Here is a 14,027-nt window from a genome sequence, read left to right on the forward strand (position 1 = left end):
CAAACATCTCATGTTTTCTGAATGCCCCACCCCCATTTATCCATCTGCAATACATTCAAGTCCAGGCCAACCTCTCTTCAACTTTGTGTCTGACTTGAACTGTGTGGAGAACATTCTTGCTGAGGATAATAGACAGCATGATGCTTTAAATGGGGCCTTATAAGTAACATAATTTAAGAAGGTGGTGGTTCTCTGAGGTGATTTGGGTCAACTATAGGGCATAGAAGCAGTAGTATAGGGAATAGAAGGATAAAAGACCAGCCAGTTACACTTGAGAAACAAAAGAATGTTATCTGAGCCGGGTTTGGTAGAGCACGCTGGTAATCCCAGCACTTGGAAGACCAAAGAAAGGACCACTACGAACTGAAGATTAGCCTGAGACACACAGCAAGTACCAGATGAGCCGTGCCTACATCTCAGTAAGTAAACAGGCAAATAAATAAACCTGTGAAGTTGTTCTTGCAGTCAAAGGGAAGGAACTCGAGGTGGACAGGGCTGGATAGAAAATACAGAAACTCTCTCGTGGACTTGGGAGACACAATTTTTACTTTGAAACATTACTTGTGACATTTTTATCTATATAAATAAATAAATGATTACAAATTCAAGGCACTTTTGATCAGGGTGGTTACAAGGAGAATTTCTCCCTGTGCCCTTGAGGGCATCAACAAGAAAAAAGTCAAGTTTGGTTGGCTGGCTAAAGGCAAAGGGCTGGACGAGTTCATAGGAAACAATTAGGAGGCTCTGGACATTTCTCAAAATTTCAATCAAGCCAAACCCAATGACTAGGGATATTTTATGTCTCTCTGTTGCTTTCAGGAAGACTTTAAAGATCTCGCAAAAATCAAGGCAATCATACTCCTTGCTATTCCTTCTATGGGTATGAGCCTTTCTATAGTTCATTTTTATTTCTCCCTGATCCTCCTTCAATTACAAGCTACAGTGCAGCACCAGACTGGTTCATATGCTGGTACCTTGACCTGAAGCTACATGAAAAAAAATGTAGATATGTATTTGGGGAAGGTGATCTTGACATATGGTCCATGGATGCCTAGGGATTTCCTGTGTCTAAATATACAAGCAACACAGGTCTGTGAATGCATGCTTTGGCAGGAGGAAGAGGACATGTCTTTCCTAAGGATAAAAAAAGAATTTTCTGGTAATGTTACAAAAGGCACTGCAATGTAATGTGATTGCACACTAGTGAATGGGTAAGCATATGATTTAGGAAATAAGGAGTACAAATAAACAATACTCAAGGACACAGAATTGTCTGGGTATGGGTGAAATACTGAGATGGGCCTCAACATGACCAATGATACTGCATGCCTGACACCGAGGGTCTGGGTCCCCATCTCCACTTATTCTTAATTCCCATTATTCCTTTAGGGCCTAGGAACAGAAGACACAAAAGGCTTATCCAAGGGGCTTACTCCATCCTGGAAAAAGACAATAAACATTATGCAGACAAATGTACCCCCCCAAATCAAACAAGCAATTAGTGACTAGTGCGGAAGCAGACAGATGGAGTGACAGCAAACAAAGAGTTAAATGATTGAATACCTGGCATAATCTCCACAGCAAAACTGGGCAAGAGATCAGCAAGCAGCCCTGTCCTGCCTAGAAGAAGTAGAAGGAACATAAGAAGGAAAGAGGTTACTCCAAAGAAAATGCAGCCCAATCCCTGGCACCCACCAGTGCCATGACCTCATAGGGCCAGTGCTCTGTGTGCTGTGTGGTTGGAGAGCTGCATCAAGGCTGGGCTCGGTCAAAGCAAATGACTATGCTGAGCATTTCTGGCAGGCATCCAAAGGAAGAGTGCAGAGAGCCTAGGTGGAGGCAGAAAAGGACGCTTTCCTTATCTCTGACTGTGTATAGAAAGAGGACATCTCTGCCTCCATATGAGAAACCCTGCATGAGCAGACTGACACACTCCATCTCTGTGCACGAGCACAGCCTTCTCCACACACTTCAGCGGAAAGTCAAACCCATCTGTATCTAAACATTCCATCTACATTTTCATACAATCCGTACACAGTCCCATGTCCATATAAAAACAAAAGTACACATTCGGTTTTAACTTAGAATTAACTAGCTTCATGGTTCTATTTATGGCTTAAAGATACTTCAATGATTAAAATATTCAAAGGCAATGAAGAGATAACGCTAGACTGGTTCCACACTCCTCTACACTCCTTCTGGCTTCAGAAATACTCTGTACATATGTATATGGTATGGTTTTTCCATATGGCACCCACAGCTGGCGTTGCATGTACCCAAGTGCCTTCTGTGTGATAGTGCGGAGAAGCTTCAAAGCTGGTGTCAGAGCAGGTGCTTCTCGGGGGCTCTGGGAAGCAAAGAGCTAGCTGTACAGGAAATACAATGCTAGAAGATGTGAGGGAGGAGGCTAACCTGCATTACAGGAGCTCCTCTGCCTGTTTCCACCTTATTACCAAACTTCCTTTGTCTCTGACCTGTGATGATAAAAGGTCACTGGGGTACATTTAGGCCTACAACTGAATCCTTCTTCATCTTGGTTCATGGCAAGCGTCTCCAGAATAGCACTGTTCAATGGTAGTTTAATGCCAACAACATGGGTGATTTTAGCTTTTCTAGCAATAACATTAAGAATGTACAAACAGAAACAATTAACCTAATATCTGTATTTTTTTCACTTACATCAGTATCCACAACATATTGTCATTTTTAGGGCTCATGACTACACGTAGCTGTTGAACATCATATTCTATGGGTCCACAGGGTTGTAGTTTATACCCACAATGACTTTCTATTATGAATCTAATTAATGCCTTAGACCACGACATATCTAGAGATGTTTAAAACATTGGTAGCCTTGAATTCTAAATGGTAAATACAAATGAATCTTCTCACTTAACTAGAAGCAACAAAAAGTATATTTGCAAGTATCATTAGTCCAGATTGAACACACACACACACACACACACACACACACACACACACACACACATACACGTAGATGGAAGTTTCTGTTCCACCCAGTCCTGAAGCCATTCAGTCCCAAAGAAACACACAGAGGTTTATATTAATTACATTTTTTGGCCTTTTAGCACAGGATTATTATTAACTGGCTCTTACAACTTAAATTGACCCATAATTCTTGTCTATGTTTAACCACATCGCTTGATACCTTTTCTCAGTGTGGCCTTCTCATCTTGATTCCTCTGCATCTGGCTGGCCACTGCGTCTCTGCCTTCTCTCTTCCCAGAGTTCTCTTAGTCTGGTTGATCTGCCTATATTCCCTGCCTGTCTACTTGTCAATCAGCATTTTATTAAACCAATATGAGTGACAAATCTTTACAGTGTACAAGAGAATTATCCCGCAGTATACACACAAACTACACACTATACCTTTCCACCCACCCATCCACAGTCCTATTTCCATACAAAAACAAACTTGTGTACGTGGATTTTGCTCATTGAGAAACAACTATATTGCTTCTCAGCCTTTTGGCTAAGATCAGTGTGGAAAACAAAATATGTGGTTTACATTTTGAGTCTAGAAGTCATTGATTCCTTCTTCTATAAGGAAATCCACCAAAAAGCAGCTCTGACAAAGGCCAATGGGGGAAAGGTACCTCTGGGACACTAGGGGAGGGGATACAACAGCTGAGGAAAGACCCTAGTGAGTAGGGAGAAAGCAGTCTTTGCTTGCTCTGTTCCCTTGACTCTCCACAACAGCAGGAGGATACCATCGTAATGTGCATCCTCCTGGTCAAGACTCCTGCAAGGGAGACAGGTCTACATATGGAAAGCTACATGTATATCCCAAAGGAATACTTTCACTGGCTGATGCGTTAGGCCAGCTTAGCTGCAGCAAGCCTTGACAAGGAAGGTTCTCTTATTGAACCTCCATCTTTGCACAGCTGGCATCAGAAGATGGCTCTGAGGTTTGCAAGGTCTCTTAGAAGGAGAGCCAAGTGGGCATTAAGAAAGGTGTCCTGAAAGAGACTTCTCATGCTAGACTTTGGCTCATGCCTTCACAAAATGCTAAGAAGTAAGTGCCCCTAAGGATTACACAACTCCCTAGGTAAGAGATGAGATGGAGTTTGGGACCAAAATCTGAGCACGTGATTAAAAGCACACACTGGTCTCATCCGGAATGTTCTCTAAAAATATGCCTTAGAAACTCAACAAGGGAATTAACAGATGGTCAAGGATTTAAGAAATTCAAATCTTAGACATCTCTTTCGCACATATTTAGTATTCATTACCATATAATAGGCAATTATATGAGAACTATACAAGGTTAACAAAACAGTTATCAGATGTTTAGTGATAATCAGATTTTTGTTGTGTTTTCCTCCCCAGACAATTGGTGTGTTTGTGTATGTGCACATGCACACGCGTATCTAGTTAAATGAGAAACTATGTTTATGTTTACTCTGCAGATCTCGAGTCTACCAGTGTTTAAAGCATCTCCATGTGTGCTGTGGGCCACATAACTAATTAGAATCATGATATAAATTTACTCTTTATACAAGCTACCCATTTGTAGGCTGTCTTATGGTATTAGTTATGTGATTTATAGATGATAGGTATATATCTACATATATGTGTACATATAATTTTAGCTATTTATTTACGCATTTATTCATTGTGATTTCTTGAGAGAGTCTTGCTATATAGCCCAGCCTGGCATGTAACTCACAATCCCTCCGCCTCTGCCTTTTGAGAGATTAGATTCCAAATGTGTGTCACCACATCTGGCTATGAGAGCTATTAACGATAGAACATCCATATAGCTAAAGAGGATTTGGTTCTCATACTTATCCCACCTGTTATGTCAGAAAAACACTGGAATAGGAGTCCAAGTGGTCAGGTATGCTTTGCCATTGACTTACTTGGTAACTACTTCAGGCAAATCACTCCCTGTCCTGGTCTCAGTTTTCTCATAGGAGATGGAAGGACTAGGATGTAACAGTGTACATACACCTTGATTTCTTTCTGAGACAGTATGGATTTCTGCCCATGGCCTTAATGTAATTATTAATAGGTACTGGTTTTTGTTTGCAAAATATCCTCACTTGGACAATTAATGATATGGTCACCATATTCAGTTCTCAAATCTGATACCCAGTGCATGGAATTCAAACCCAACTGTCCATAGGAACAAGCTGGAGATGCAAGTGAGCATAGCTGGCTATGTGTGAGATAACAGAGAACACTGGGGGGGGGGACAAATGGCAGTGTCTTTAGGGGGGCACTGCCGTTCGGCTCTAGCCAACTGTTGCCCAATGGGATACATCGGGTGACCCTCTACGCAGGTTCACCAGACTCCAGATATGATAGTGAAATAATCTAACTTTGAAACATTAAGCCAATTAATTCATATATTTTTAAACTGGTGGATAAGCAAAACAAAGTATGTCTGTGGGTTGTACAGAACCCTGGGATCATGAGTTTGTAACCTCCAAAGGTACACACACAGAGAAAAAGCTGGATTTCCCCAGAGGCTGTTTGGGTTACCTTGACAGTGTTCTAACGTTGCTTTCACATGCAGAATGACAGTTCTGGTTACCAGTGTTCAAATTCAGATTTCAAAACAACAGTGCTACATACTGCTTCCTTAGCCTTTCTTACTTCTGGGGAACCAGAATGGGCACCCCAGGAGAACATCAAAGAGATCTGTATTCTGCCCTCTAGACCTCTTCATTTCTGTACCTGAAACCCATAAACTAAAGAGGGAAAGTATCAGAGATACGCATTATAAGAAATTCACAACCTCTGATACTCCAACAGGAAGACCGACATCAAGTTTCTTGTTTTCCCTGAAGCAACAGTCAATAAATAGCTGATGTTCCCAGTTCCCATAATGCACTTGAGTAGAGTTAGCCCCAGGGAGGCGTGGGTGAGAGAGTCTTGCAGTAAAGTGGGCAAAATTAAATGTCTTTAGAATTCAAGACACACTAAGAGTTTGGGGTAACAGACAACACAACTATATCAACAGCACGGGAATACAGAGCTCTCTGACTTCTACACCATGACTCTGATTAAGCGAAAAGCATTTTAAAAATTGAATTTATACTGCGATCTTTATATTTCTGAAAACCATTTTGCTTCCAGCTCCTTCCCTAACAATTCCTAAGAAATGCTGCTGTCAGTTAGAAATGTGCTATCATTTCTTCTCTTCTGTTGCACCCAGTGAAGGTCTGATCTTAGCGTACGCAAACAATAGCAGTAAATACACCCTGGGTTTCAGCCGCGCTTTACCGTGCTGGCGAATCACTGTTATTCTTCCACGATGCAGCTTAAGAGAGGTAATTACAAGTCACTTTACTGTCTGAGGGAAAGACGGGAAGCAGACCCTGTGGATAGAAGGCCATATTTACTCTTTTCAAATCAAAGCTCTAGCTATCAGGAGAAAATACGGTTTTCATGTAAGCACTCGGTTTTCTGCACAGCTTGCAAAATACATTGCTTTAAGGAAATTTCCACATGAATAAGCCAAATGCATCAAGCCCACTAAAAGTGTGTGCGTGCACACACACAAGCACCAGCTTCATAGCATGCTGGTCTACACTCCACAGCTACACGCGTTCCTGGGGCTGAGTGCTCAGAGTAGAAACATGCACTGTGAATGCACGATTTGCACATCTTACCTCCCAATTGTCAAATCCAGCTGTTCCCCCACACGGCCACTTTCAAGTTATCCCCGGTTGAGCTGTTTGTACATAGTCTTGGAAAGCCAGCTCACTTCAAAACGTCTCCAGCTCACACATCCATTCACTCAAAGATATGCATGTTCTGTCTAGTGGAGACAGAAGCAGCAACAAACACAGTCGCTCATGAGGGTCATCTTAGCCACACCCATGCAGCTCGAACACCAACAGAGGATTCCAATCTAGTCACTTGCTTCTTTGTCATAAAACGTACTAATCGCAAAGGACGTTCTACCTGCTATGGCTGTTTTTCCTCAACCTCTTTACCTGTATGTATGTGTGAAGTGCATGCATATGTTCATGTTCAGATGTGCTCGGGCACGCACGTGTGTGGTATCTGTGCATGTGTGCCCATACACATGGAGGCCAGAGGTTGATATCAGGTGTCTTATTCAATTGCCCTCTACCTTATTTTTTGAGGCAGGGTTTCTCACTTGAGCCAAGAGCTCACTGATTTGACTCAGCTAGCTAGCCAGGTTCCTCTGATGTTCTCTATCTCTGCCTTCTATGTGCTGGGATTGCAGGCAGTCTCTTCAGCAGGCATTTACAGAGATTCTAGGTCGTCGTGCTTGCCCACAAGTGTTTCGACATAGTAGCCATCTCCTTTGCCCTTTGGACATCAGGATCCATCTGATCACGGGACATTAGCCAGAGACGCAGTCCTTGCCACATTTTCTGCTTCTCCATTTCATAGCTTTGTCTTCATACATGTCATAGTTCCAGGTGGCATTTGTCCCAAAGTGATAATTTCTTTTCTTGGTAGCCGGGGCCCGCAAGGTAGAAGTTCATTGCTTTCTTTAGCAAAACAAGTGTTTGAACTGCTCTCGTCTACAGGACTTCAAAATATGTTCTGACAGAGGCCTGGGTGGCTGCTACAGAAGCTGTTTCCTCCTCCAATCTCCCCAGGATCACTGCACACACCTTCAGCAGAGCATTCATGTCTCAGTGATTCCCTTACACACACCTCCTTTAAATGGCTGGAAGCCCCTTTTAGAACAGGGTCTATGCTCCAAGCTTAGCATCTCGGCAGACAGGTCCTCTATCCACCCATCAGATTCTTTGAGGCTTTCCAATAGCAAATCCCCACAGTTTATTAGGCTGGGCTTCTAGCTATGATTCTGTTGTGTTGCTCATTACAGTACCTTCTACCCAATCCCGTAGGTTCTTATAGGAAGGATGAAGGAACTGTTCAGTTGCCAATTCATCCACGCTGCACTTTTCAGTGTACAGCAAAACATTTAGCATCCTGGAATCAGTGTTCAATGCCAAGAACATACTTCGGGCAATAGAATATCTTGCCATCTAAGAGACTAGAAGCACCATCCCACTCCACACCAATGAAAATAAACCAAGCTAGTGTGTTTTCAAAGAATTCATTATGGAGATGTAATCTGAATATAAATTTTACCCCCAAGCAATTGCTTTTGTCTATGCCCTTCATACTTCCTCAAATTCTGATAGTCCAAGCCTTCAAAGTGTATAGGAAGGTGAAGTCCTAGATTTCATACAACCTTGTTTTCAGAAACTAAATCGGGCTCCTTTACAATAATGGGCAAAGACAGGGTGTTGAGAAACTCAGGTAAGGGTGGGATAACAGCCCCTTTCTCATCCTTACGATGCCCAGGACACAGTGCTCTCTATCCATGAGTATCTATGAGTAAAATAACTAGAGGCACTCTCAGGTGTGCCAATACACTGTGTGAGTGAACCTCCTCTTTAGGACAACAGCAAATGCCTTCCCAGTTCCTTGCAACTCCCTGCTTCCCCCTTCTGTTTAATGCACATCCCGGCTTCATCTGCTTCCAAGCTTTCCTTAGATGCTCTGGATCCATCGTCAGGGTTGTACTGGATCCACCCTCTGTGCTCTCTGCTCCAAATCCTCCAAAATGCTGCTTTCTTACATCTCTGAGGACGGCAGATGCCTTTCTCTGGCCCCTGTATGAATGTGTAAAGATGTTTCTATGGCTATGCTTTAAGGGTTGTTTCTATGGCTATTTAAAATACCAAATATATTGGAAATTTCCCAGGGGCACACGCACGCCTGATTTTATTCTATATTCCCATGGCAACCATGCTTCCAATAAATATAGTTTATGACTATCTGTCACAAGTGTGGATAGAGCCTCCCTTCCCTTTACATATATTTATAAACTATGTATTTAAGCATTTCATGTGTTTATTTTTTCTTTTTGTGTCTTTTATATTTTAGTTCACTTTAAATTACAGACTTAGAGGAGAATAATTTGGACAGCAAATTCTCTCTATAAAATGACTACTATTGAATCATTTGCAATTAACTGGTAATAAATGCTTCCAGATTTTTGGCAGTGGACTGCAAGGTTGGCCAAAGACATTGACTTCTTCTATTTACACATTTTAAGATATATTTTATTGCTAAAAATGAACCACAGAAGTTAGTCCAGACCATAACCCCTGCTTGGTGTTTTCAAAAAAACCAGAGAGGTTAAGAATCTGGAAGAAAGTCATGCATCCGCCTGAAAACCAAGCTAGGAATAGAATACTTAACTCCACCTGTGCCCTGGTCCCCATGATGTCACAGAGTAGCAGTTTTGGCTTGTCCTCATTGTAAAAATATATACTAAGTGCTTCTCAGTCTCCCGGCATTTGAACCGAATGTCTGCGAAGCCCTTGTGCTTCCGAAATTCCTCTACTTACATAATGAAAGTATGGTTTTTGGATGTAGAATATATTGGAGATTGCTGGAAAAAAAAAATCCCAGCAACCTCTTACAGTGGCAACTAGAAAATGATTACTGGATACATCATGACACAGTGTGATCTAATTAAAAGGCATTCACCGCTGCTGCAAACTAATAAACAATAATAAAAATGATTGGAAAGGTACTTAGCCTGTGCAAAGTGCTGTAGCGTTCCAACCTCCCACCCTGCGAGAGTGAATGGATGGAAAATAACATTAGTAATAGAACATGCTTGACTTGGTCTGAGGTGAAACGCGAAAGAGAACTGGGCTGACTTAAAATTGATGGGGAGGGTGCGATGCCACTGAAGGAGGAAATTGAGTTTGGGGAGACTAGTTTTTTATTTAAAAAAAAAATTTACTTGTGCTGTAAACAGACGAGCACAAAGACATATTCAGGGACCACTACTTTCCTTGGTGGGGGTGGGGGAGTGGGGGGAATAGAAGGGTGGGAGGTGACCCCGAGGTCACAGACAGGCCCAGAGGGTATGCAGTTTAAGAGGTTATGCAAGGCCAGAGTTCCCGCCCTCTCTTTGGTGGCCAGCCCTCTCTTAGTATAAGGGGCTTCCATGAGGACCCTTTCCCAGAGCCCTCTCTGGGAAGCCAATTCAACAAAATCAGTGGCGCAGTCCTCGTCTGAACCAAACCTGCACGCTTGAATAGCGGCAGCTGGGTTTGAAGAAAAAGGAACTGCCTCCTGACCGGTTTTGAGGGACTGCCATTCTTTCCTCCGCGGGCTGAGCCGATTTCCCAGTACCACCCACTCCAGCGAGGCCCCCGCATCTCCGCCCCCACGCTGGCGAGCTCTGGGCTCTGGGCTCCGCAGACCACAAAGGGAACGCGCAGGATGACCCAGCTGCTCCAGAGCCACCCGGGGTAACCACGGCAACCGCGGTGGTCAGGAATGCACACTAATTGAAGGGCCCGTTCCTCCCACAGGGATGAGCAACAAGTAAGGCAAAAACAGTGAGCTGGGCTGCCTATGAGGAGGGTGGGGAGGTGGGGCTCAGCTCCAGCCTTGGCCCCGTGGCTGAGGGACTGGGGACCCGTGAAGAGCGCCTGCCAGGCCTCATTTGTTCTCTTAAACGACGCGGGGCGATGAAAAACTGTGACAGGTCAGAAATCTTAGGATATATTTTCCAACCAGCTATCGTTCCGTGAAAGCACCATGCTTTCGCTAGGCCGCGATGCTTGATTCACGTAGATGAAGGGAGACATACATTCCTAAGTCCTCATAAATGAAATGCCAGCGAGCAGTAAGACCTGGACTGGCTAAAGAGAGCAGACAGGATTCTGTTTTGTTCAAACCACAGAAGACTCTTGAGATGGGTGGCCACCATTACCAGCTCTCCTGGAAAACACCAGCGTTTGTGCCTGGACTTGCCATAAGTTACTTTGACGTTTCTTCTTGCCCTTCACTCTTAAGCCTATCCTAGTTTAGATTATAAATTTTGCCACTGTCGTCCTAGGCCCACTCAGATAGATCCTAATCCAAGTCATATGTCTTCTCCAGATGCCAGTAAACATCACTGAATAAGTTCTACAATCGAATCTTTACAGTTAGCTAAGAGCCATCCTCTCAGACAAAAAGGCTTTCCAAATAGTAACCAAAATGAGGCAGCCCAAAGACAAGAAGAGTTCTGGGTCAGACTGCCCGAAGTCTACCATCATGACGATTTCAACGGGACTCAGATGTTACTGAGAAAATGTGAGTCTGTTCTTCATGGGTCAGTTTGCAAGGGGACCATTAAATCTCTAATGGACTGTGCTTAAGGAAAACCAACTGTTTAGCGGGAGTTCTCAACATAGATTTCCCTAAAGAGGGTTCTCTCAGATTAGGGATAGGGGGACATGTGGAGAATGGCAAGGGTAAGGGAAGATATTAAGATCTGCTGAGTTCTTAATCTTAACAATAGGTCTTTGGTGAAGAACGATTAAAAAAAAACTCAAGAGAGAGAAATTGGGGTTCAACCTGAAGATCCGAAAAGCAAAACAACCAGCCACTGGCTCTTACCTCGACCTCAGTCCAAAAATGGTGATCCTGCCTAAAGGAATCTCAGAATGAGACTGAGAGCTGTCTCCTCCCATTTTTCAATCCTCTGTAGGACTGGGATTAAAGGTGTGCACCACTGTAATTAAAGGCATTTACCGCCCAGTTTCTGTGGCAACCAGTGTGGCTACTGGGATTAAAGGTGTGTGTGATCACTGCCCCCTCTGTAAGGCTTTCTGATCTTCAGGCAAGATTTATTTATTAAAATACAAATGAGATGCCACTACACCTCAGGGTAAATTTTATGTCCCCCCCCATCACTTCTACAGATTGGGAAACTGAGTTCATGTTAGCACACCAAGAGCTGTCTGACCCCAAAGCCTCTGCTGTTCATAGGACCATGTCCTGTACCCAAGAGACACTGACCCCCGCCCCCGCTGGCACTTACAGTAGAGATGAGAGTGTGAGTGTCAGGGACCTGGGCTGTGTTATAGGAGGTTCCAAAGCCTCCCCAGCCTCTCCTCACTCTGCTTGCCACACTCACAGACACCCAGACGTCCCCTGGGGGGCAAAGCACCCTTCTGCTGAGCACCAGTGGCCTAGATGATTACCATCCAAGCACAGCTTTAATCCTTTCTTATACTGTTCTTTCATCCCTGCCAAACTGTAACTTTTATCTTCACAAAAGACACAAACTTTTAACAGGGACAAGATGGCTATTTATGTATTTTGTGTCTTCATTGTGTGGGATCCCAATACAGCTAAAAATACTCATTACATTTTTTTTATCCTAATTTAAACAGAAATCATAATTGAAGCAATACTTATCCACTCTGTGATACTTATCAATGAGCAAGACTGGGATTATGCAATGAATTCTTGAAGCTGAGAGAAGTTCTTGCAGGGCATGAAAGGCTTGGCCCCGTATCTTTGAAGGAATCACAGTGTTCTCTTAGCTACAGTCGCTAAGGGGAGTCAGACTCCGGTTGGTGCCTGAGTAGCTCTTCTGCCTCTTCTCTCTCCTCTATCCTTTCAATACATTTTCTCATTCTTTATAAAAAAACAAGGAAACAGAGACATCTAAGTAAGCTTAAGGCAGAGTCAGTGAGAGGTTGGAGGAGAGACATCAGGGCAATGCCTACAAAAACTCAGTCCTTGTCTTCTGTCCCTTTGTTCTTGGGAGTTCGTGGGGTCGTCTCAGCCCCTCTAGAATCCTGAAGGTGCATGTGTGTGCTGAAGTAGAATGTTCCCACCCTTGCTAGGGGTGAGTCCAACACACTGAAACAAGGCCAAGTCTGCAAATGAAATGTGGGCACAGCCCAGACCCAAAGATGTTCCAAAGGTTCTCTTCAGACGCATGGCCAGAGTGTGGCTTTGTAATTCATTTTTTTTCCTCTCTCCTCTGCCAGGAGTAAAACTTTTTTCTTGCCCAATTCTTTTGCCCTTCTTCCTCTGTTTGTAAATCTTCCAGAGAGAAACAGCAGCAGCCACTCTCTGAGATCAAAGTTTTAGCAGGCAACAAAGACCTCCAAGGAGGCTGTTGCTATGGGAACTCTGGGAGCTGAGGCCCTTCTAATAGGCAAATCTCTCCGGTTAGCAGCACCAGGCTGTGGCTGGCAAAGAGGGAGGGAAGGGGGATGGGGAGTCTTGGCAACAAGTAGCCTTTCTGAACAGCCTGAACTAAAATCACTGGGATGTGGGACAGGATTCAGACTGGAACTGCAGGAATGCAGGGGTGGATGCTAGCAGGGGCGGGAGCCAGGACATCCCTGCACACTCTCAGGAAATACTCCCATTAAATATCCCTGGAGTCACCTCGTAGGAGACGTCCCCTTCCAAAATTTCATTGATTACTTATTCTGTTCTTAATGGCTTACCAGGGAACAGAGACGTTTATTTATACCAGACATAGGACTATGAATAGCTTGCATTAAAAAAAAAAAAAAAAGAAATCTATGCCTGCCCATTTCTTCATGTCTAAGTAATATATGCTGTACTCTTGGGTAAGTCACAGGAGGAGATGGAAGAAAAAACATAGGAACATGGCAGGAAAACAAAGGTGATTCTGCAGCATTGTATTTATGGGAAAGAATCAGCCCTAAATTAGTGCCTACCCAGAAGGGCCTGCTGAGAGCGCACCTATTTCTGGCCTCCGCAGTTAGTACTGCATTTGGCCCGTAAAGAAGCAGAAACTGATGATGAATTCCACAAAATGTTAGCAGTGTGTGTTTTTGCCTGCCTGGCATCCCTTTCATCTTCATTTGGAAACAACTGCCTAGTTTCCTTTAGGAAACTGCTTCTCTCCCTCTGCAGCCCCCAGTGAGGGTTGACTACATCTGTCCCTTCAACAACGAGGCTTTTGCAGGACCTCGGCAGAGAGCTCTGTCCTCCTGAGGTAGATGGAAGCAGGGCCTGTCCAGGTCCTCTTTGCTTCTCAGGAAGAGAGCCCGCCTGAAAATGAAGCTGAGCAGAGCAGGAGGGGCCAAAGAAAGACCAGTTTGTTGACACACTGATCTATCACCAGATCTCACCGATTGAAGCTGGGATACCCCTCTCCCCGGGGTTTATTTGTTACCTAAACCAAAAGATAGAGCTAAGTTAGCTGGAGCCTCCATCCC

The 14,027-nt window shown here is 43.8% G+C and overlaps 1 protein-coding gene across 4 annotated transcripts in view; it reads right to left on the reverse strand.

Annotated features, from left to right (window-relative positions):
* Ildr2 (immunoglobulin like domain containing receptor 2) overlaps positions 1 to 14,027 on the reverse strand; it is a 61,049-nt gene that overhangs the window by 24,476 nt on the left and 22,546 nt on the right. For 2 of the 4 annotated variants that reach the window (XM_038349468.1, XM_038349469.1), the window contains exon 4: positions 1,564 to 1,620. The exons of the other annotated variants lie outside the window; for them this stretch is intronic. In XM_038349468.1, the coding sequence (XP_038205396.1) occupies positions 1,564 to 1,620 (57 nt within the window). The remainder of the gene's footprint in view (positions 1 to 1,563; positions 1,621 to 14,027) is intronic. 4 annotated transcript variants of the gene reach the window in all.

Source organism: Arvicola amphibius, chromosome 12 (genome assembly GCF_903992535.2).
Source record: "Arvicola amphibius chromosome 12, mArvAmp1.2, whole genome shotgun sequence".
In the NCBI taxonomy this organism is placed as follows: Eukaryota; Metazoa; Chordata; class Mammalia; order Rodentia; family Cricetidae; genus Arvicola; species Arvicola amphibius.